The sequence below is a fragment of the Tetrao urogallus genome (assembly GCF_951394365.1).
Source record: "Tetrao urogallus genome assembly, chromosome: 12".
NCBI classification, from domain to species: domain Eukaryota; kingdom Metazoa; phylum Chordata; class Aves; order Galliformes; family Phasianidae; genus Tetrao; species Tetrao urogallus.
In genome coordinates this window covers 11,081,909-11,103,365 of record NC_136825.1, presented here as the reverse complement: position 1 = coordinate 11,103,365, position 21,457 = coordinate 11,081,909, and the positions used below count along the sequence as shown (strand labels likewise).

General features: G+C 37.5%; 1 protein-coding gene across 1 annotated transcript in view; it reads left to right on the top strand.

The window, feature by feature from the left end:
* The window catches only part of ZNF536 (zinc finger protein 536), a gene marked incomplete at both ends in the record, with an annotated part of 170,171 nt that overhangs the window by 36,831 nt on the left and 111,883 nt on the right, over positions 1-21,457 (top strand). Inside the window, one exon of the mRNA XM_079541229.1 lies at positions 14,172-14,324. Within this exon, the coding sequence (XP_079397355.1) occupies positions 14,172-14,324 (153 nt within the window). The remainder of the gene's footprint in view (positions 1-14,171; positions 14,325-21,457) is intronic.

Here is a 21,457-nt window from a genome sequence, read left to right as displayed (position 1 = left end):
TCTTTTGAGAGGAAGCTTTGGGTTTTTTTTTTTTTGCTTCTGTTGGTGTGCAGGTAGATTCCCCATGCTGACATGTTGATCCCTTGGGTGCTTCAGCCCTGTCCCTGATGTGCTCTGTCCCTGTGGGAAGGCTTATTTTGCCATTCCTCCCTCAAATGAGAGTGCCCACCAAAACTCCTGTGGCAGCTTGTGATGTTGACAGTCCATTACTATTGTCTGACCCCATATAACTGGTTGTCTACCATCAGATATTTTAAACATTTTTTGTCCAGCAACTTCTGCAGATAGGTGAAAAAGTATGCATACAACCTGCTGTGTATAATTCTGCTTTGACTGGTCTTGAGTGACATCACTGTCATAGAATATTTTCAGTGATGCTTAATAGTATAAAGTATTCTCATCCAGGAAACTTGCAAAGTATTATGGCAATAATGATAATTGTATGGAGAATCACTATGTTTGGTTTCAGCTATTGTAATAGCTGTGGTTAAAATGTTGCTGGTTTGGATCTCAGTTTTAATTCAAAAGTTGCAGTTATCATAGTTGGATTACATCTGTATCTTTTCAAATAGATGGCAAAATATATTTCCATACTATTTTTTCCCTAAGGAAAAAAATGAGATGGCAGAGTGGAGATGCAAGTAACATTGCAACATTTAGTTGTCAAGCTATGAATGGAAATTGCCATCATAGAGACTGGATGTTTATACTAAAAATATATATATGTGTATGTGGTGAAAGTGTATACAAGAAAGGATTCTCTTACAAATCCAATATCTTAGCAGATGAGAGTGATTCAACATAACTAAAGCAAATACTGATTGAAAAGAACCCCGGAATATAGAGTATGAAATAGTTTGTGTTTTTGTGAACAGCACGTGCTTCAGCAGTGCACCAGCTATTTACTTTCAGCAGTTCTTTTCTGGAATGCCATCTCCCGTAGTCTACAGCACCCACCATTGTCCTGTCTGGTATCTGAGCTGCGTTTTGTAAGTTGCATCCTCCCATCACTGTTCATTTTAAATACATAATGTTACTCCCTGATTGTTATCATTTGGCTGCATTTTTATGATAAAACTTATTGTAATAGCAGTATAGAGTTACTGACTGTGAAGCAGTGACAGTATTCAGTTCTTCACCCTTTATTAAAACTATTTCAGCATATATCAGCAAGCTCCACTGCCCAGTAGTCAAGAGAATCCTGCTTTTGCGACAAATACCTATGACTCCCACGAGCAGGCACATATCTGTAGTAAAACATCACATACCTGTAGCCAGAAAAAGGCCAGTACTAGTGCAGTACTTGAAATTATTTCAGTTTCATTTGATCACTTTCACCTTTTCTCAACCCCACACGTTACTTTTTTAGGTTGGCCAATCTCACTGTAGACAGCTTTCAAATGTTAGCGGTTGCAAGCCAGTATGTTATGTACCAAATTCTGCACAGCCTTGCCAGCCTATTGGAGTGACTCCCACTAGTACCATCCTGAAAAGGCATGGAAACATGTGTCTCCACAAATGCAGTGGCCTGCATTCTCAGAGTTTAAATTAGTCTGTTGATTGAGATGGTATTTATTGCATAATGGCTTAATTTAAGCTAGTAGTTGGCCAAAATGAAAATCTTAAGTCCGTCTGAATTGTTCAATAGGAGTTTGTGTCTACATTTCTGTACTTATCTTCATGCTTTTGTTCATATTTTGCCAGATTTAGAGGTTTATTTTGTGCATTAAATTCATAGGCAGCTTTGTCACAGTCACACGCACACACAGACCAGTGTTTTGGAAGTTTCACTTGCAAATATCAGTTTTATTATCTGTACAGAGCACTTACTGGATCTGTTTAATGTTTTCATCTTACATGCTGCAGGTAATTTTACTTCAGAAAAGTGAAAAAATGGCAAAAACCTTCTCCTTCTCCATATGCTACAGATATTTCTAGTATATATTTGTGAACTCCTCTCTCTTCCAAATGTGACCTGTGTCTGTAATCCTTTCTCTCTAACAAATGCATTTTAAGTTACAAGTGTGCCCACTTTGAAAGATGTGATATTGCTGAGTCATTTTCTCTAAGTCAGCTTCTTTTAAGGGTTATGTTCCCCTGTTCTCTTGCCCTGTGAAGATCTTCTTTCTTGCACATCTTACCTTTCTGAGGTAAGGTCATTTTCTGGTGAACACTTATATGATGGTTACAAGAACGATCAGTGATTCAGAAGATAGAAATCGTAGTAAAGCCATTTTCAGTAAAGGGAATCAAGCACTCAGCAAAATGGAGACTGAAGGATTGTGCTTCATTAGGAAGACTTTTTGTATCTGCTGCTGCTTTGGGTCATATGGGAAAATGGTAACATTTCCATGAATCTGAAAAAGGAAGTTTCACTGCAGCCTCATTTTTTTTTCTCGCTGTTTGCCTAGAGATTCAAGAAGTTCTTTTGAACATTTTGGTGCTAAAGGCTAAGTAGACGAATTGGCTCTATTCACTTTGTTCATTCTAGCTGCTTATTGTTAGGAATTTTGGTTTACAGAAACCAAGCATTTATTTAAGATAGTTCTGTACATGTCTGACTCTCTCCAAGAGCATCAGTCAGTACCAAATGCACTCATCTGATTGCAGTTATTTCTTCTGGCATGGATTTAATTGTATCATTATCCACAGTTTTTTTCAGCCAAATATGTTTCCCGTACTTTACCATAGGCTTATTAATATATGCAGCTAACATCCACACGGTGGTCAGAATATTTCCAGAACGTTTTCCTGTATTTCTATTTTCCAAGATGGCCAATATCTAAGCCTGGCCCTTATAGGCATGGCAGAGGAGCTCATGAGAACATTTTGGCTGAATACCTGGCGATGTTCATGAAGTAAGGGAGCAGTGGCTGTTCTGCTGTTAACTGAGAGAGAGACTAATTCCAGGGCAAGGAAGCTTTCAAAATCAAATGAGCATCACATTGCTGAATGTGTCTAATCTAAAAGGAGGGAAAAAAAAAAAGGAAAAAAAAAAAGAAAAAGAAAAAAATGTAGTCTCCCTGCAGTGTAGGAGTGAAGCAAATGAATATGGCCTTGAATACACTTTTTAATTTTTCAGCACTGTATTTTGCCAACTTTAGTTCACTTTGTTGACTATTCAGTCAGACCATTTTTAAATTAAAAAGGAATACATGGTTGAATTATTTATTAAACAAAAGGTGCTTCTGTGCATGCAGACTACCTGTTTTTTGAATTTCTTTTACCATTGCAGTTCACGGAAATAGAGTTTGAGAAAGTACATTGCTAATAAGCAAAGGAATGGAATAACTCTCCTTCTTCTAAAATATGTCTTTCTCTGTCTCTGAGGCAGCTAATAAACGAAATTGTGTCTGACTAGTCACAGAAAGAAATGCTAGATCTTCATTCAGATTTGCAATTTTGACCTTATTGTTGTTCCCTCAGTCTGGCAGGCTTCATATAGACAAAGGGTTATTAATTTCGGGTAGAAATATAAATGTGGACGAACCATAAACAGGTGGAAGGAAGCAAGCAGAAAACTTTGTTCCTTGTTAATGGGCAGCATGTCCCACTGGGTCACTGGTTCCCATTAGGGTGATGATGATGAGCACTACATGCAGCTACCTCTGTCTCAGCACTACACATTGCTGCCTTTGCACTGGGGCTTCAGATTTATGTGCCTCCACTGTTTCTTCTATTCTGGAGGGAACGTGGCTTCTTTGTGCCTGATCTTTTCTCATCCCATTCTCCAAAAGAGAACACCTTCTAGCCTTCTGTCTGGACTTAAATCACTTTGCTTTTCACCTGAGACCACTTCCAATGTCAGGCTAGGAAGCTTTGAAAGACCTTCCATAAGTCTGCGAGCTTACTTAAAAATTAGTGGGCTATTTACCTAGTATGGAAAGAGGAATTAGCTCATTGAATCTGTGGGACCATCTGTCTGAGAGGTTGGTATTTCTCATCCCTAATGTGGCGCGTGATAGCTATGTAGGAAAACAGTGATACAGGAGCTGCAATAGGTGCAAAATTCCAGACGAGGCAGAAAAGAAGCTTTGGAGGTAGGCTCACAAGGCCAGGAGGCCTCTGAGGAGCTCCCAGTTGCACCGGGGTGGAGGGAACTGCAAGGCTGTGGCTGCCGAGCATTCAGCTCCGACATGGCCTGTGGCAGGAAAGCAGTGAGCAGCAGCTAGTGACTGGGCACACCCTGGCTTTCATATCTACAGATGGAGACCTAAAAGATTGCAGGGCCACAGTCCAACACCAGCACATGTAAAATAAGGCTCAGGATTTAGATAACTCTGTTCCAGCATACTGACGTGTGTGGCCACGGTCCAACTCCAACACATGCAAAATTAGTTTCAGGATCATTCCAGCATACTGAAGCCTATGCCTAAACACGTTATTGCCACTAGCTCAGCTAAATCAGAGGAGAGTGTTCAAAATAGTATTTTTTTCTCTTTCTTTACCAGGATAGTTTCATTGAAACATTGTATATTTTCATGGTAGAAAATGGAGATTGGATTATTGATGTATCAGCTCCATATGCAGCATTTCTTATTTTTTTTAGTGCAACAGTAGCACCAATAGTAATACATATTAGTGTACTCTAAGGCTATTTTAGAAAACGTGGGTACAAGTTGACCTACTAATGTACCTTTTGAGATACATCATTAGTATAAAAAAATTAATGAGCCTGCTCAAATGATACCATGTTTAAAGACATCTTGGTCCCAATATGTCTGCAATCCACTGTGAAACCAATGAGGAAAAAAAAAATACTGAGCAGTCAAAGGATTCCTTCTTAGGCTTAGAAGTAACAGATTTAATCAATATTTTCTTATTACAGTGAACCTCATGCAATTAACATATTTTTAGAAAAGAGGTGTGGTTAAAATAGACTCAGCAGCAGAACTACTTGTAAGCATTTCTTCAAATACAGATTTTTTTGTTTTGTGAAATGCGAAAGAAGTTATATACTTAAGTGGGACAAAAACCACCGGGCAATCAAAGCAGTCATTTAGTTTGATAGCACTGGAAAGTAAAAAGTAAGAAAATGCAAATAGTGAAGAAGTCTGTCCAGTCATAGTCTGTCCATGTGTTCTCTCATATGCTGTGACATTACCCACTTTTTGAAGACTCTGTCAGCACCCCTGTAATCAGTAATCTGTAAGCAGAATGACAGTCTTCTCTTTCTTTTTGTTGAGAGGAAAACTTGTAATTCAGCTATGCTAATCCATACAGTTTTCTTTATGTGACTGATTCTAGTGTTGATTTGTTTCTCACTGGGGTCTACGGAAAGATGATCCTGTGACATTTAAGTAATTCACGTTTTTCTTTATTAGAATAATTTTATATAAAATCTGATGACCCACCACTGGCTCTTCTGTCCTGATTTTTACCACTCTATAATAAGATAGCTATTATGAAAAGGGTTCTTCTTAATCAGTAGTTTGCAAAAACTTCTGCAGCACTACCCCATGCCCCAAGACCTACTTATAGTCTGTCCAAGTCTGTCATTCTGGCTTGAAAAAATTATATATATGTATATACATAGGATTTGTTTAAGCCCAGCAACTCAAGGTAAAGCTTGAGTTGCTGAGCTTTTAAACATTTCCATACAATTACTCAGCAAATTTTAAAATATGTTTATTGGATTTTGAACACTGTGTGGAGCTGTGTGTGAATTTGTGCTTTCTAGACTCTCATGGACTCCACGTTGTTGGGCCCATGGGGGAAATTTACACAGAATGTATTCAGTGCTGCTCTCTTCCACTTGGGTTCACCATCTTCTCTACTAACACTCTTGGATTTTTTCCTAGTGTAGCCTGTATGCTGTACCAAATGGTTCTGTTTTCCCACATAGTTTGGGGACGAATTAGAGGTCGTACTGAGGTACACCTTACCCGTTTGTTTTATAGGTATGTAGAGATGCTGAAATGTGGAAGCAACAGGGTAAGCATGGAAGCAAGAAGAAGGCAGTATATTCATTCACAGAAGTCCAGTTAGTGGTTATTTCAGTTGATTAGCTAGCAACTTATTTTCTCCCTCAGGAAATTGCCTCCACAGATCCTTACTTCTGGAGCTTAATCAGCAGTAGCAATCCATCCCAGGAGTGGGAGACCAGGAGTACTTAATTAAAGAGGGACTGTAAGGCAACTCTCCCAAATTGGATATCTGATCTAGCTTTGGCATCAGGAGAGCAATGCTGGGTAAAAGTGTTTATCAAGCTACATGTAGGCTCTCTCCAAATCTCAGAGATGGGAATATGATGCAGACAGCCTGTAGAAGCTGCTATAACCTGAGTACGATGGGCTTTAGGGCCATCTGGTACCTGAACACCTGCCTAGAAATAACACATACAAATCCAAAAGATGGTCCAGTGTGATAGCTTCTCTGCTTAGATTCCCCACTGGAATTTTCACCAAAAGCAGTAAGCAGTCTGTACGAAGTGTGGAAAGAGCTCATCCTATCAATAATATCAAGAGCCCATTTCAAGGTCAATATTGAAGCCCATTCAAGGTCAATAATCAAGAGCCCATTTCAAAACTAACTCTGCCGAGTCAAGAGTTTGGATAGGCAAATGAGTGAGATTTAGGTGTGAAACACAGACTGTTATTAGAATGAACATTGAGTGAGGATCCAGGATACTCTAAGCCTGTTTTAAAACTAGGAGGAAAAAACTGTGGAAAGGTCAGTTATGTAGACAGTTTGGGAGCTCAGATCCCTATCAAAACTACAAATGATGAGAATGAACATTGGCAGTATACTAAGGAAAGATCCATAAGTGCATATTGAAGCCCAGAGTAGCTGATCCAAAGAGTGTTTTGCTTGTGAAGAAACATGCTCTCTACAGGGGAGTACAATAAGGCGTTCTGGCAGCTCAGACGTGCACTTCTGAAGAAAGCAAGAACAAACAGAAGCTCATCATTGAGAGTAACTGATGTTACATTCAAGACAGCAAACAGATCTGTTTTTCAGTAAATGAGGTACATCCTATTCTAAAGCATCCGCTTTCCTGTGGAAAGATTATATGAAAACTAGTGGAATATCATGAACCTTATCAGTGATTAACAGCTTAACAGTTTTGATCTATAAATCCAAATTATGGACTTGGGTTGGGGAAGAAATGGTACTGAAATAGCAGAAATGGAGAGCCAGTGAAGGGGTTATGTGGTTCAAGAGACTTGCACGCATAGGATTTAGAAAAGAAAATAACAAGATTGTGAAAGAAAGTAGCAAAGATAGTATGATAGCAACTAAGAGTGATCCACAGCCATTTGCTTCAAGCTCAGTGCTCATTAGCTGGAGCTTCCAGGACTGAGCAGTGATGCCATGAAACTGAAGACCCAGCAACAAAAAGCAAGCATTGTCATGGCCACACTTGGTGTGTTCCTGATGCTTGTTTACTCCAGTGAAGGACTTTGCACTGGTCTGACTGCATAAGTTGCACTTTAATCATATTTTTAATTATAATGGTGCATGTGCATATGATTTCAGAATGGCCCTAAAAGTCAAGAGCATTAAAAAATGATGAAGATGTTTGATATGTTTGCACATGCCAATATTAAAAAAGTTTCTTCAGCACTCTTTCCACTTTCATTTTGATTAAATTTTAGCAACATTAGTATTTCAATAACATGTTAAGGTCCTGATTCAAATCTAAGTGTTGAAGCATCGCTGAATTCAGTAGGGTTGAAGAGAGATACAGCTGCAGGATTAAAGTTTAAGGCTCACTTTCTTCTTTTGGAGAGCTAACAATATGTGTGATGTTATTTAACTGTAATCTTCTTGGGGCACAGACTGCATTCTGTTTCTTTAGTTAACTGACATAGTATCACTTGTTAGTAAAGCAATACAAAAAAATGAACTCTTTTGTGTTTTATCAACAATTTGCATTTTACACAGTATTTCATTTTAAATAAGTATAAAATATTACCCTGAATGGTAAGATGTAATTGCTGATCATGTATCTCTTTGTTCCAGACACTTTTATAAAAGTGTATGTATTATGTATGATGTGACCTTCAAATGTCATGAATGCGTTGTGCAATAAACTGTCAATATTTGTGGCTATAAGGTACTAGATGACTTTTACAATAATTGGAACAGCTTTATTAAAAGCTTGGATCACTCAGCTGGTTAAAGAGAAAGACACAGGCCAGTGTTTATCTGTGAGTTTCCTTCTGCCAACTGTTAAATGAAAGATATTGTAAGGTGGCTTCTTTCTTTAAAAAAAAGAAAAGAAAAGAAAAAAAAAAAAAAGGAAGGAGTTAAAAAGGTCTGTTGGTTAAATAGTTCTCTCAAAAATTTTTTTTTAATAATATGAATTCTCAGTCTAAATAAAGCTTTGTAAGCTAATGAATGGTGAATAAGCCAGGAGGTTGGACTAGGTGATCTCCATAGAGCCCTTCCAACCCTTACGATCCTGTGATTCTGGTTTCTGAGTTCTCTGTCTGATTTTGGTCACAGGATTCTTCATGCAGTCAGACAACTCAAAGATGTGCTCTGAAACTGTGTTTGAACTTTGATTATCTCAAAAGGTTTAAAGATTTATAACCATTTGCAAAGTAAGACCGCTAAGAACTCCAAAACAGGAACTCCGTAGGGAAACATTGAAATAAAGAGGATAAAAAACATTTTGCGATAAACAGCTTAATTTTGGTTAAGTGTCTTTTGATGTTTCTTTATGCTTGAGTGTTCATCAAAATGCTCACCACAGTAAAAAAAATAAAATAAAAAATAAAAAATCCTTACTATAGTACCTGAGATTTGCAGACATGCAGTATTTGTTGTGCAAGTTGTGCAACCCACTGTGTGTGAAAGCCACCAATTGTCTGTGTGTCGTGTGCCCAGAATATGGGCTTAGGGTATGTGTGTTTCCCCAAAGTCCCCAGTTAATGAGAAAGTGCTTAGAATATTCTGACTCCTCTTCTGTTGTGCTTGAAATAACACCTGTGGAGCTCCCATGTAGCCAAAGGTTTTGGTGATGGCCTCCATGTGCCCGCTTCTGGATGCGGCAAGTCTTATGCGTAAATTGATGTGAGTCTTTTGCTTCAGTTTGTACGTTAGGTTTAGTTTGTTCTTTAAATCTGCTAATGCACTCATCGGCAGCGCAGGCAGTGCAGTGTGTGCCTTCTGTTTGCTTGCGCGGGTCGGAGGGCTAAGTGGGAAGTCTGATGTCAGAAGCAGTATCTCTTTATTTACCAGTGGAACCTTTGGTATAATCTTTATTTCTAATAATACAAACAATACGAATGCTGTTTTCTCACTAGTGGGCCTCCTTTCCAATTCTCGTCTAAAATAGCTCTCTGTTTAAACAAATTCTCTGCCAATCCATATTAATGCTCAACAGTTTAAGATTCCCATATATGGTCATTCTAAAACCTAAATCCTTGATGAAACAATAGAGACAGCAAGTTGTTCCTGACCTAAGACATTAGTAAATCTTTCCGGAGGCCTAAAATATAACTGTAATATTCAGTAATATTAGACTTTTATTTTAAGCCATGAACTTCACTAGCAAAAAGTGTAGGAACATCTGCTAAAAGGATTCTAATTTCAAATTGTGAGCACTGGGCCAATGTTTGGGCCGTTTTCATCTAAGCGTATTAACTAAAGATACTCCAGGTAGCTGAAAAAATATCATTAATTGTATCCCTGTTTTCAGTATTATTCAAGCTTTCTCTAAGGAAATAAAGGTAAAGCATCTTTTCCCAGAAACTTTTGTGTACACTTTACTGCTTTCCAGGGAACGAGGTGGTCAGAGTCCAGGCATACTTGCGTAATGATGACAGCAGCAACAGGATTAAAATGTTGAATATCTTCTAACTATCTTCTTAACATTAAATTGAGAATAAAATTTTTCCTGCGAAGGTAATTGTATACAAAGTGGGCTTATCTAAGTGGTTTATAGATCTTGAAAAAATTGCCTCCTCATGTTGCATCGTGTTTCGTTAACTTTGCAGGCAGTTCTAAACAACTACAAATATTTTGAAATTCTGAAATATACAAAAAATGTGGGATTATGTGCAGCTTTAAAAGCTTCTGGACATATTTTTAAACGATTCTTTAATAATGCCTGAAAAATGCGTAAGAGCAAACACATATTTGTAAGTGTGATTACCTATTTTGTGAGCTGATTACCTTTTCCACGTGATTGCCTGATTTTGGCTAATTTGGCAATCCTTGTGTTGGCAAATTCCAACTGACTTCACTGATAATTTAGTCTGTGTGAGAACTGCAATTATGAAAGTGCCTCTTTGTGAATCCCTGTGCTCGCACATACATGCAGCAAATAAATTCTCTTCCAGAATTTAAAGGACACATGTGGAGAAGATCCTTTGAAAATGTGCTGCTAACATGACTGAAATCAGTGACCAACTGAAAACATGCTTCTTTTTACAAAAGCAATCAGTCCTTTTCTAATCACTTTTATCATTTCATCCCAGAAAGGTATACCAATCTTGCAGAAAACTGGGGAAATCTCAATTTCTTTTTTCTTTGTGTAATTCTGTGTGGTTGCTTGATTTTCATTTCAGACCGTGTGGCAAACAGGTTTGTTAACATTTTGACCAAATTGGCCCTTTGGTTATGTAGCTTATTACTGCGTTCCATGATGGATGTTGAAGTGTTCCTTGTATTTTTCCCATTAGGACATGGGATGGTTAAGTGCACAGCCAGAGGATGCAGCTTTTCAAGGAAAAGTCACTGGCAGTTGTGTCTGTGTCCTTGGTAGGAGATTGTCACTGTTAAGGTGTGAAGTGCGTTTGACCAGAAATAGTTGCTTTTACTGTTTGTTAGTTTAAGGTCCAGAGTGCGGGTGAGTGGATGGCTGTTCTTGGGTCGGTGCGACCTGCCTGCCTCTAAGTGAGCCTCTGGCCTTGAGACTGACTTAGTTTTGCGGTCACCCAAGGTATGGCACAAAGACCAGCTTCTCATTTAGAACTGAATGAAGACTTTTCTTTGCAGTTCTGTACGTGATGTGAGGGAAGCAAAAGGAAAGCTCAGTGAAAGTAAGTTCAGATACAAGCTTTGGAAGCATCGCATCTAGCTTGTACATCTATACAATATTTCATACGTGGTTCTGTTATTTCCTGCAGTTGAATCAGGAAAGGTAGGAATGGGCCGGAAGACATTCAGGACATAGGCCTGCCTGTAATGGAAGTAGGTAGTAAAAAAAGAAGTCTTATCTCACGTGCATCATGTAGACCACATAACTCAATGAACCACAATGACTGCAAGATAAGTAACTGTTCTCTTTCCTTCCTGATCTTTTATCCTCAGAATTGAGCAGCCTGAAAACCATTGCTCAGTTCCCAAGTAAATCATAAATTAGATGGACTTGGTGGGGCTTATCCTAGTTGTGCAGGTCTGTAAAACATTAGCAAAGTGTTGTGTGCTTTAACTAACTGGGAGCTTGTACTTCAAAGGGGGTAACAATAGCAAGAGAGAGGGGCACATCTGAGGTGCAGAATAAGTAAGGTGGAATGTTTTTGTTTCTGCACATACACTGTTGTTGCCTTAGCCTGCATTCATCTGTTTGCCTCGTAACTCTTTCCGTGCTAATTATTTATCCTTTTCCTGTTTTGTGATTTTGTTTCCCTCACTTTCCGTGTGTTGTTTTAAGAAAGTGTTAAAATAAACTTGATAGCAGTGAGACATAAATGCATTTTAAAGCTAAGCACGTTTTAAACTTAAGTGCCTTGACAAATAGGTACACTTTGCTAAAAGAGGGCTTTAGTAAGACGAAGCTGGGGTAGCGTTTGATGGGGACAACAGCCTTAAACATATCTTTTCATTGTTGGAAATAAAAGGACTTAGATGTAAAGCTGTTCATTCAGGTAGTGATGGCCTCCAGTGCTTCGGTGGGCTTTGTAGGCAGAGGAATTCAAAAGAAAACCCCTCAGCCCAGCTTTAAAGTCTTAGGAATGCTTTCACTGTGGGAAGAAAAATTCTTCAAGGTAAGGCCCCTGTTGGAGTAAAGCCTTTGGAGCTATCTACTGTATGTCTACTTAAATCTAAAAGAAAACTCTTCAGACCACCCACATCTTTCTTTGCTTCATTGTTGTTTTCAGTTTGCTTTTTCAGAGGGATTAGTGCTAGAGTAAACTCCATCGTCTCGCTGCCTTGAAAAAATTCAATTTTGTGTAAAGTGAAAATTAGACTCTTAAATCTGCAAAGCGAGCTGTTTATCTTACAAATTTATTCTTTTTTATTGGGCCACACATATTCTAGATAGAAAGATAAAAGGCAAATGGATAACAGGCCATCATTTAGAGTGACATATAGCAAAACATAACCAGTCGACTTATTCTGTAAATTCCTCCTGAGTGGCTTGTTAGCTTTATCTATATATTTATCTATAATGCTCATATAGTATTTATTGAAAACAAAAATAAAATCCTGCAATTTATCATCATGCATTCTGTATTTTGCACTTCACAAATGTTTTTTGCAGTCAGGAATTCTCTTTCTCCCAGAGCGGCTTAAGACATGAATATATACAACTTTGGAGGAGAACAATAAAGTGGAAAATCTAAACTCTTTAGGAAGCTTGGAATTATGGACTGGCACCTATATCTGTTTTCCTGGGTTCTGAAAGACACAATGCACTCTGCATTATGTTCTTTCACATACTTGTGAATAATTCAAAATGACAATTACTAGCCCTGTAAACCTAAACAGTGCTCTGTAACCCAGCAGCCTAAGAAAAACTAGAAAATATTAAACAAGAATGTCAATTTCTAGAATCAGATTTTGACTTTTGAAAGTTAGCAATAACTTGATGACATGCATGACTAAGATAAGCATATGTACATTTTTTGTCTCACAATCATCCCTTATTTCAACTTTAACAAAATCGTTTAGAGTGACCATTTAATAATAAATAACGAAGTGCCTGTTTAGTTTTACCTTTTCCACCAGTGTGGTAGCTGGATCTCTGCTATTCTGTGAGCAGTTTTTATTAGAGCAGAATGTCTAAATCTTTCTTATGTCCATCACTTCCATTTAAAGGGAAATGCTGCATAAACTGCGCTGTGTTTCCTCACAGCTTTACTTACATATCAGCCGGGTAGAGACCAAGCATTTTCAGTCAGTAGTTCATGGTTGAAATAATCGAGACTCTACGTGCAGATTTAAACTATATGCTCTCTCCTTCAATACAGACCACGTAGCTCAGCCTTTGCATCCAGGACTGGTAATGTGCCCATGTGTATTGCATGCCCACAGTCGTAAATCCAATTCAGAATTTCAACGTGCACCGCGGTACATTTTGGTGATAATGTTAATTGATACTTGTATGTGATATAACATGACTCTGTAAGTACAAGATGATAGCTGAATCTTGTGTGGTATGAGTAATGACTTTTTAAACCATTGTGCATTTTGTAATTTCTGTGCCAGTTTTTTTTCTAAGTTATTTTGTCTGTAGCCTGCTCGAATAATAGCAGCTTCTTCAGAATGGCTGAGAATTTTGGTTTCTTCCTATGGTGAGAGAGATGAGATGTCCTGGAGTTTCACCCATTGTATTGCAATGCAAAGAGTAAGTGTAGCTGTGAAGATGGAAGGAGAAAGCCTGGTAGCTACGGGTGAAGGGTCAAAGGAGTCCCCTCTCATCCGACCGGATTTTCCATCAGCTTTCCCTTAATATGAGGTCACTCACCAGGTCACACGTTATTTCTCTAGTGCTGGAGCATTGCAGAAGAAAGTTCATTAGCTTTGCGTGTAGGCATTGCCATTTCTGTTGGTCTGCCTGTCCCTGTGATTCCATTTTTATGGGAGGTTTCAACATGCTGATGCAAACTTTTTCCCTCTAAAATCACGCATATTTTTACAATACTTACAAATTAAATAGACTCAACAAAACAACAATTTAAAACTTTTGGGGGAAAAATTAATAGGAACTAAGCAAAAGAAGAAATCAAACCAGCTGCTGACACAGCTGTTTCTTTTCTTGTATAATTCAGCTCAATATAAAGGTACCATATGCTGCTTAAAATGATGATAGGAAAGATGAAATAATTTAAGAGAATAACAAGAAAATACATGAATTGTCAGCATTCTGTCAGATTTAAAGAATGAAATAGACAGGTGTAGTATTGGCATGTTTAACTTTGTGTTGTGTTAGCAGTTTTAGTGAGAAAACTTCTGACGTGCTGAAGTGATGTGAGATCATTTCTGTGTTGCAGACATTGGAGAAGAAGCTGGGAGATCTGTAGGAGTCCAGCAGCCAGCTTTACTGAGAGACAGGAGCCTTGGTTCTGCCATGAAAGACTGCCCATATTGTGGAAAAACATTCAGAACATCACATCACTTAAAGGTCCACTTGAGAATACATACAGGTGAGAGGAACAACAGGAGCGGAGCGCTGTCTGCTCATGCGATGTGTGGGGGGGTTTACATACGTGCGGCGAGGAGCCTTAATTCCCAGGGTAGATTTGGATTCATTAGCTGGAGAGAGTCTTTTGAGAAAGACATATGACAGTCTTAAATAAAAGCACAAGGAATGTGTTGTTGGATAAAGACCACTTTAATAGAATCGTCTTTTCCCAGTTGAGGTTATTTCTGTCTCCTTCCCTGCTTCATCACTGTTTCCTTCAATTACCCTTGTCCTTCAATAGGCATAAGCCTATTGGTTTCAGACTTAGTTATACTAACTGCTTCAAAGGCCTTCCTTAGCATCTACTTAGGGATTCTGTATGTTTTGCTCAGTTACTATTTTTGTTCCATTTAACATGCTCATTTTTAACCTCTCACTGTTCCTATGAATACATCAGCTTCATGGATCTGCTTTTTTTTTCTTTCTGCATTAGAACTCACTCAACTTACTACTTGTCTGTTATAAAACTTACTGAGATTTGCAGCACGATAGAACAGATTTCTATGTTTTATTTTAATAACAAAACCAGATTTTCTGCCCTACGGAGACTTACTACTGGTCTAGATTCTTTCTTTGTTTTTGGGTATCACTGCTCTAGATTCTAGAAAAATACAACCACACTATTTTAATTATAATACTACGTTTGCTTAAAAGTATATATGTGCTTGGTAGAGTTCACTTGGAAACGCACTATAGATTTAAGAAGTGCTATTATATCTGTATTTAAAATCAATTATAGAATATTAGTATCCTCAGATCCTGTTGATGTCATTTTATATGGTCAATCTGATGCTGTTTCTTCCAATTCCTAGATGTTGCAGTAGAGCTTCAGGGAGCGTGCAAAGCTGGAGATTTAGGACATTTTGTGGGCAGGCACAGTGGGCACTGCAGATGTGCAGTCATTTTACTTTTACTGCATTTTAAAGACATTTCAGGGTGTTCCTGCTACTTTTCTGATCAATAGGTAAAATAAATTGCATGAATAAATACTTTCCAGTTGTACCTCTCATGTGAAAAATGTCACTGTAATTTTTTATTTCACGGAGATAGAAGGTAAGAAGTATTGGCCTCCCTTCTCAAAACCAGCAATCACATTTCTCTTATGTGCTTGCACAGGTGTAAAGCTGAGTATTGGTTTTGTGAATATAAAGCCTGAGTTTGAAAAAATGACAAAGAAGGCTGAAATTTATTTAAAGGAAAACATTTCACTGATGAAATGAAAAAGTTTCTTCGTTTTATTTTTCTCTTTGGAGTAGGAGTTGACCACAATGTTTTTACCTGATTTTTGCAATTGAGATTTATTATTACTAGATATTTTTTAAACTGTAGTCTCTGTTTGGATTGCAGTCTGTTTAGGGCAGGAATAGGCTTTTCTATGTCTTGGGTTTGGTAGGAAAAATTTAATGCAGTACAAACTCCATGTGTTCGCCAGCACTGCAAAAATAAAACCAGTTATTTTATTGGGAAATAATCCTATAACTATGAGCTTTAAACAATTTAACATTTTTACTAATGGAGAAGCAAAGGAAAATTCTTTAAAATAACCCGAGGATACCCATCTCTTTCTTTTATCTTATTATGTAGAGGTCATTTTGTTGTTGTTTTGGAGGTGGCAATGATCATGTGTTTGGTGTTTGTGGCTTAGAACTAATGGGAAGTGAATTAATTGCGATGGAAGTACTCCTTAAAATTTTATATTAAAACTTAATAATCAAAATTAAAACAAGAAGAACTAAAGCATGTAAAGTATCACATAAAAAAAAAACATCATACAGAATATTAAAACAATATTTGCAATATATTTAAAAGGCATTATAATTTTAAAATAGATAAAGATCAATTTCCATTAGGTTGAGAACAAAGTATTTGTAAATAATGACAAGAATATGTTGAAATGGAGCAATGTTTTACATATTGGAAGTAATCATAATAAATATTATAAAAATGTAAATTGGCAAATTACTAGAGTTATTCAATAAAAATTAAGTTGCATCGCTGTAAATGGAAATGATGTAATAGATATCAGTTATTAAACAAATATTGGTTAGCTCACACTACCAGGGACAGTTTCCTGCTTTTTATGTCATACTCTGTCTTTATTATATGCCTGGATCATATAACTGACTGATAAAAAACACTTTACTGTGTTTCTCCACTACATTAACTCAATTACTGTTCTTGTTCTCACAGCACCTGTTTGTTAGAGAGGAGCTCAAGCAGTTCAGCAGAAGTCAGGTTCCTTCGAACATCTGTGTGTTTGGAGGCACATGAGTAGGTTGGTTTGGTACGCATGCCAAGACAAGACCTGAAGTCTGATCCAGCCAGGAGGTGCCTCTGTGGCAATTGGCCCGAAAAAGCTAGAGAAGCTGTTTAATCCTTCATGAGCAGAGGGTGCTATGCTCTGTTTTAAAAGCATTGGCTGGTGACTTGGGTTGTTTCTTTTTTTTTTTTTTCTCCAAATAACCTTCTCAAAACCAAACCAACGCAAAGCAGCCACCAAAAACTCAGTGGAGTCCCAACCTACGATTGTAGGACTTTCTGTACTACTTTTGCTCTCTGCTTCCAGCCTGCCAGAGAAAAGTGTGGCTCCTCTTTTAAGAATTTCAGAAGAGTGTCAGTAATGGCATTCCAAAAGAGTCAAAGAGCCATCAGTCAGGATATCAGGACAAGTGAAAACTGGATCCAGGTTGTAACAGGCAGTAGACATGTGGAGGAGCCACTTTGTGATTCATCCTCATGGTTATAAACTAACCATAGTACAACTGTGAAGGCTGTAACACAGAAGGCTCAGAGGCCTTTGGATTTTGAGGGAAGGAAACTTGTCAAAGTATCTCAGACCAGTAAAATGCAAAAGTTCCCACAGTTTATGTTTTTCTCCTCTGCAGGCAGCAGATTAGGGTGCCACCATTCAAGGGACTGAGCATCTCTTCATGTTCCTTAGTGCTCTGAGTTCACACCAAAACCAGAGTCATGTATGTTTTTCACTTTACATACCTAAAACTTGGGACAGCATAGAAACAGTTAAGTGTTTTAAAAGTTACAATTTCGTATGCTCTGCTTTTGGCAAGCAACATATGATGAGAGGACCAGTCCCCAGATTAGCTCTAGCACCTCTTTGTGTCTTGCATTAGCGCTGAGGAACCGCTGCAGATGTAGTCCATTTGGAATTCTTGCGATCGTTAGGTGCTCAGGTATATTCCCAGAGTGACTGGCACAATTAAATCTCTTGTGTAATGAAAACACTTTCCATGAGTCAAGTATAGCCCTGAAGAAGGTTTAAATTGTGCGATACCAAAGAACCCTAAGGTAGAATAGGAAGAAGCTTAGCCAGGCTGCATCAATTAACGGAGAGTATGTTTTGATATGTGTCACATGTATCTCACATGTATTAAGTACATTTGTGGTGTTAACTGCATTTTCCCTTGGAAATGTGATTGGCCAATTTTAAAACGTGCTTAGAAGAATTGATGAACTACGATAAAAATGGTGCTGTTTTAAATGAATTCAATTCACATTTTCTTCCTAAAAAAAGACTGCCTGTTGCCATTCTCTGAAGGCGCTTGTAGTGGGATGAGCAATATGAATAATTAAGGAAAATGGGTATGTGTGCTCCGAGAGGAGACAATTTTGGTATTGAACATCCTTTATTCTTACATTTCTAAGATGAACTAAAAGGACTTTTCATTTCTCTAGATTTCTCCAGATTTCCCATCTTTAACGCTGTACAGCATGCCTTTTCTCCTGTCTTAATGACATCCCAAACTTTTGTTGAAAATAATTGATTGAATTTAAATTTCCTTAAAAGTTTAAGAGGTAATGTTACAGTATAAATTTCCTACCAAACACTAAGTAGGGAAATATCCATTAGTGAAATTAACTACAGTTTCTAGGTAGCTAACAATGTGCAGTATACAGTAGGGCATGGCTAATGAACACTGCAGTGGGTGATATTTCATTATACAAATTAATGCTCACATTTTAATGGGAAAGTCACATAATGAATCTCAGCTTCAGTGACAGCAATTAGAGACACAGATTGTCCCCTTCTGGACAAGGCACTGTTTAGCAATAAGCAGCTGTGTAAAAAGTCTTCAGTTTTACAACATATATATATATGCTTTGGGGGAATTAGCGTACAGTTTATATTAATGTACTGAATCTTCCCTGCAAAGGAACAACTGTATTTATCTCTCTGCATTTTAACTAAGTAAAGACATGTAAAAAGACTAAATAAATGTTGTGGATGAGATATAAATAAATGAGAATATTCAATTACAAAACTTTATAAAAAATAAACTATTTTATTGTAATACCTCATGTACAATTGAAAAATATTTAATACACGGAGACAAAAGCATCTGTCCTCTTAAAGGATAGGACAATTTCATCGTATAGAATAGAGAAAAATAGCTGGTAAAGGAAAGTGGCATCAAGAAGAAGTTAACTAGTATTTCTGACAAACAGATTAATTGTGTGGTGAAACATGTGCAGGATCCAAAAATAATCCTACAGAACCTTTGATATTCCATTTGGTTTAAAAAGTGTGAAGTGAATGATTAGAATGATAAAAGAAATTACCATGTAAGAATAGGCATAATAATGAACTAATTAAACCATACAGCAATTCATTTCTAAAATATCTACTGCACAATGGATAAAATAGGTTATCAATAACTGTTTCAATGGTAAAATAAAAAATGCTATAAAATGTTTTCAATATTTTCATTAGGCAGTATTCTCTGGAATTATAAGATGTTTGATTTCATTTGCTTTGCATGAAGGAAAACTATCTTGTTTAGAAATTATAGGATCCCATTGGGACTTCCATTGTCCCTGAGCGTCCATTGAAACCTCCCTACTGGCTGCTGGAGCTTTAGGTGTGGGGTGCACAGACCTCACTGTGCTGAGGAGCAGAGAAGCACAGTGCATAGGCAAACTCCATAAGAACAGGGTTTCTAAAAAAGGGGGGAGGGCATTAATTGGGGAATGGATGTATAGAAGGCATTGCAGATTTTTTAAAAGACGTAGTGTAGTGGCTATTAAAAAAAATAAAATAAAGAAGCTGATAGCAGTAAATGTAAATGGGCAGTTAAGAAGTCCCTTTGTAAGGGAAACTAAAAGAAAAAAGGCATGTGTGGATATTAGGGTTTCAGAGAACAGGATAAATTCTGTAGATCTGGCAAGTTTAACACTTGCTATCTTGCTAATACTGGATAAAACATGGATAAAAAAGTATCAACCACAGTAGGCAAGACTGAATACTCTTCTTCACTGTTCTCAGGAAAAAAAGCATTATGGATTTTATAGGTATTTTCCAGTGATGCAGTTCAGCCATTAAGTAGTGAGGCTGTTACAGTGTAGCCCACTACATTTTAATATTTTTTAGAACGATGAGACTGGATACTGGATCACCTGTAGATTAAGTCTTAAAAACTCTGGCTGGAGGGCCCTCTGAATCATTAAAATTCATTAGGAGAAAAAAAAAGTATTGGAAGATGGAATGGATGGAAGTTCCAGAGCATTCTAGTTTTTCCAAAAACAGAGACGAGGAGACCTTGAAATTATAAGTGGACTTACCCTATAAGTGGCCCCGCATGTGGCAGGGGGATGGAGATTCATGATCCTTGATGTCCCATCCAACCCTGGCCATTCTATGATGTTTTGGATAAAATTACAGAGCTAATTTGGTAAATAATAATTAAGATTTGATAACATAATGCCAATCAAATTTATTATATGAAAGTAAGTTTTGTCGAGTTCCTCGGGTTTCTCTCAAGTCTTGTGAAAGCAGCTTGTTCTATATGACATTCCCCTAAAAATCCACAGCTGCAGAGATGAAGTGGTATATAACCCATCAGTCCCACAGCAGTGCTCTCAGCTCAGTCAGTTTGGCATTTCATCATAATTTGGAAAAGCGTATAAAATCACTGTTGATAAAATTTACCAATGGCACGAAAATGGTAAAATGCTAAAAATCACGGGGAGGGACTGATGGGTTGCTTAGTCGAGTGGGTTCTTCTCAAAGATATGAATTTTAAAACAGCAAAATGTAGAGGAACAAATACTAGAGCTGTTGATGAACTGGGTCTGGGATTACGGTAGAGAAGCAACAGAATGTGAGCTGTTAGCTGATTGCTATAGCTATGGATGTAAACAGTGTTTGTATAAGAATAGTATCTTGTTGAAACTTCATCAAAGCTTTAGTGGGTACCTATAATTGAAAAGGACATTTGATAATTGGAAAGGGTATTCCACTCAGGAGCAAGAGAAGTTGGTGAGATGAGGGCAAGTACCTTTCTCAGGGAACAGATCTTTGATTCAAAAAAAACAAATCATTTAGTGTCGCAGGGAAAAGGTGCTGTGAGGTTTGGTATAGGAAACAGACTTGGGACAAATAAAAACTGGAAATAAGGCAACAGTGAAAATAATTAACCAATCAAACAGTTTACATAAGGACGTGTTGAACGTGTTGATTGCTGTGAATAAAATATATTTCAAAATAAGAAAGTATGGTTTGTGTCAAATTGCAGTTGTGGTTTTGATGCAGGAATTATCATGTGAGGATCTTTGGCCTGTTTGGTACAGCCAACAAGACAGGATATTGTCCCTTCTAGCCATAAAATCTGTAAATGTATTTGTAATCGGACTGTGGTCTCCTTGCACAGGTGATTCGTATGACTGGTGTTATTGGACTGCATTTTGAGCAGGACTGGTAGTAGATCGAGCACTGCTTTGTTTATGCAACCTGCTATATTGAAAGACCTCGTGCTACTGGGTAGCATGTCTGTTTCCAGTTATCTCCCAAGATTTTGTGCAGATTTTACAAGCAGCGTTGAATTTTATTGTTTTATTGTATCCTGATATGAAATAGTTCTTGTGAGATGCCTTGTGTCTTGTAAAATCAGAGTGGTAGATAGATCAGAACTGTGATTATGTTGCCTAGATAAGTTACTCTCAACAAGATGCTTTCTTTTTTTATTGTACACATTGGGATATTCACTCTTTCTACTCTACTGTGAAAGGGTTTGCAGGGATGCAAACACGTCCAGAAAATTAGCAAGATTAGAATGATCGTTACCTTTGCAAACAGTGAAA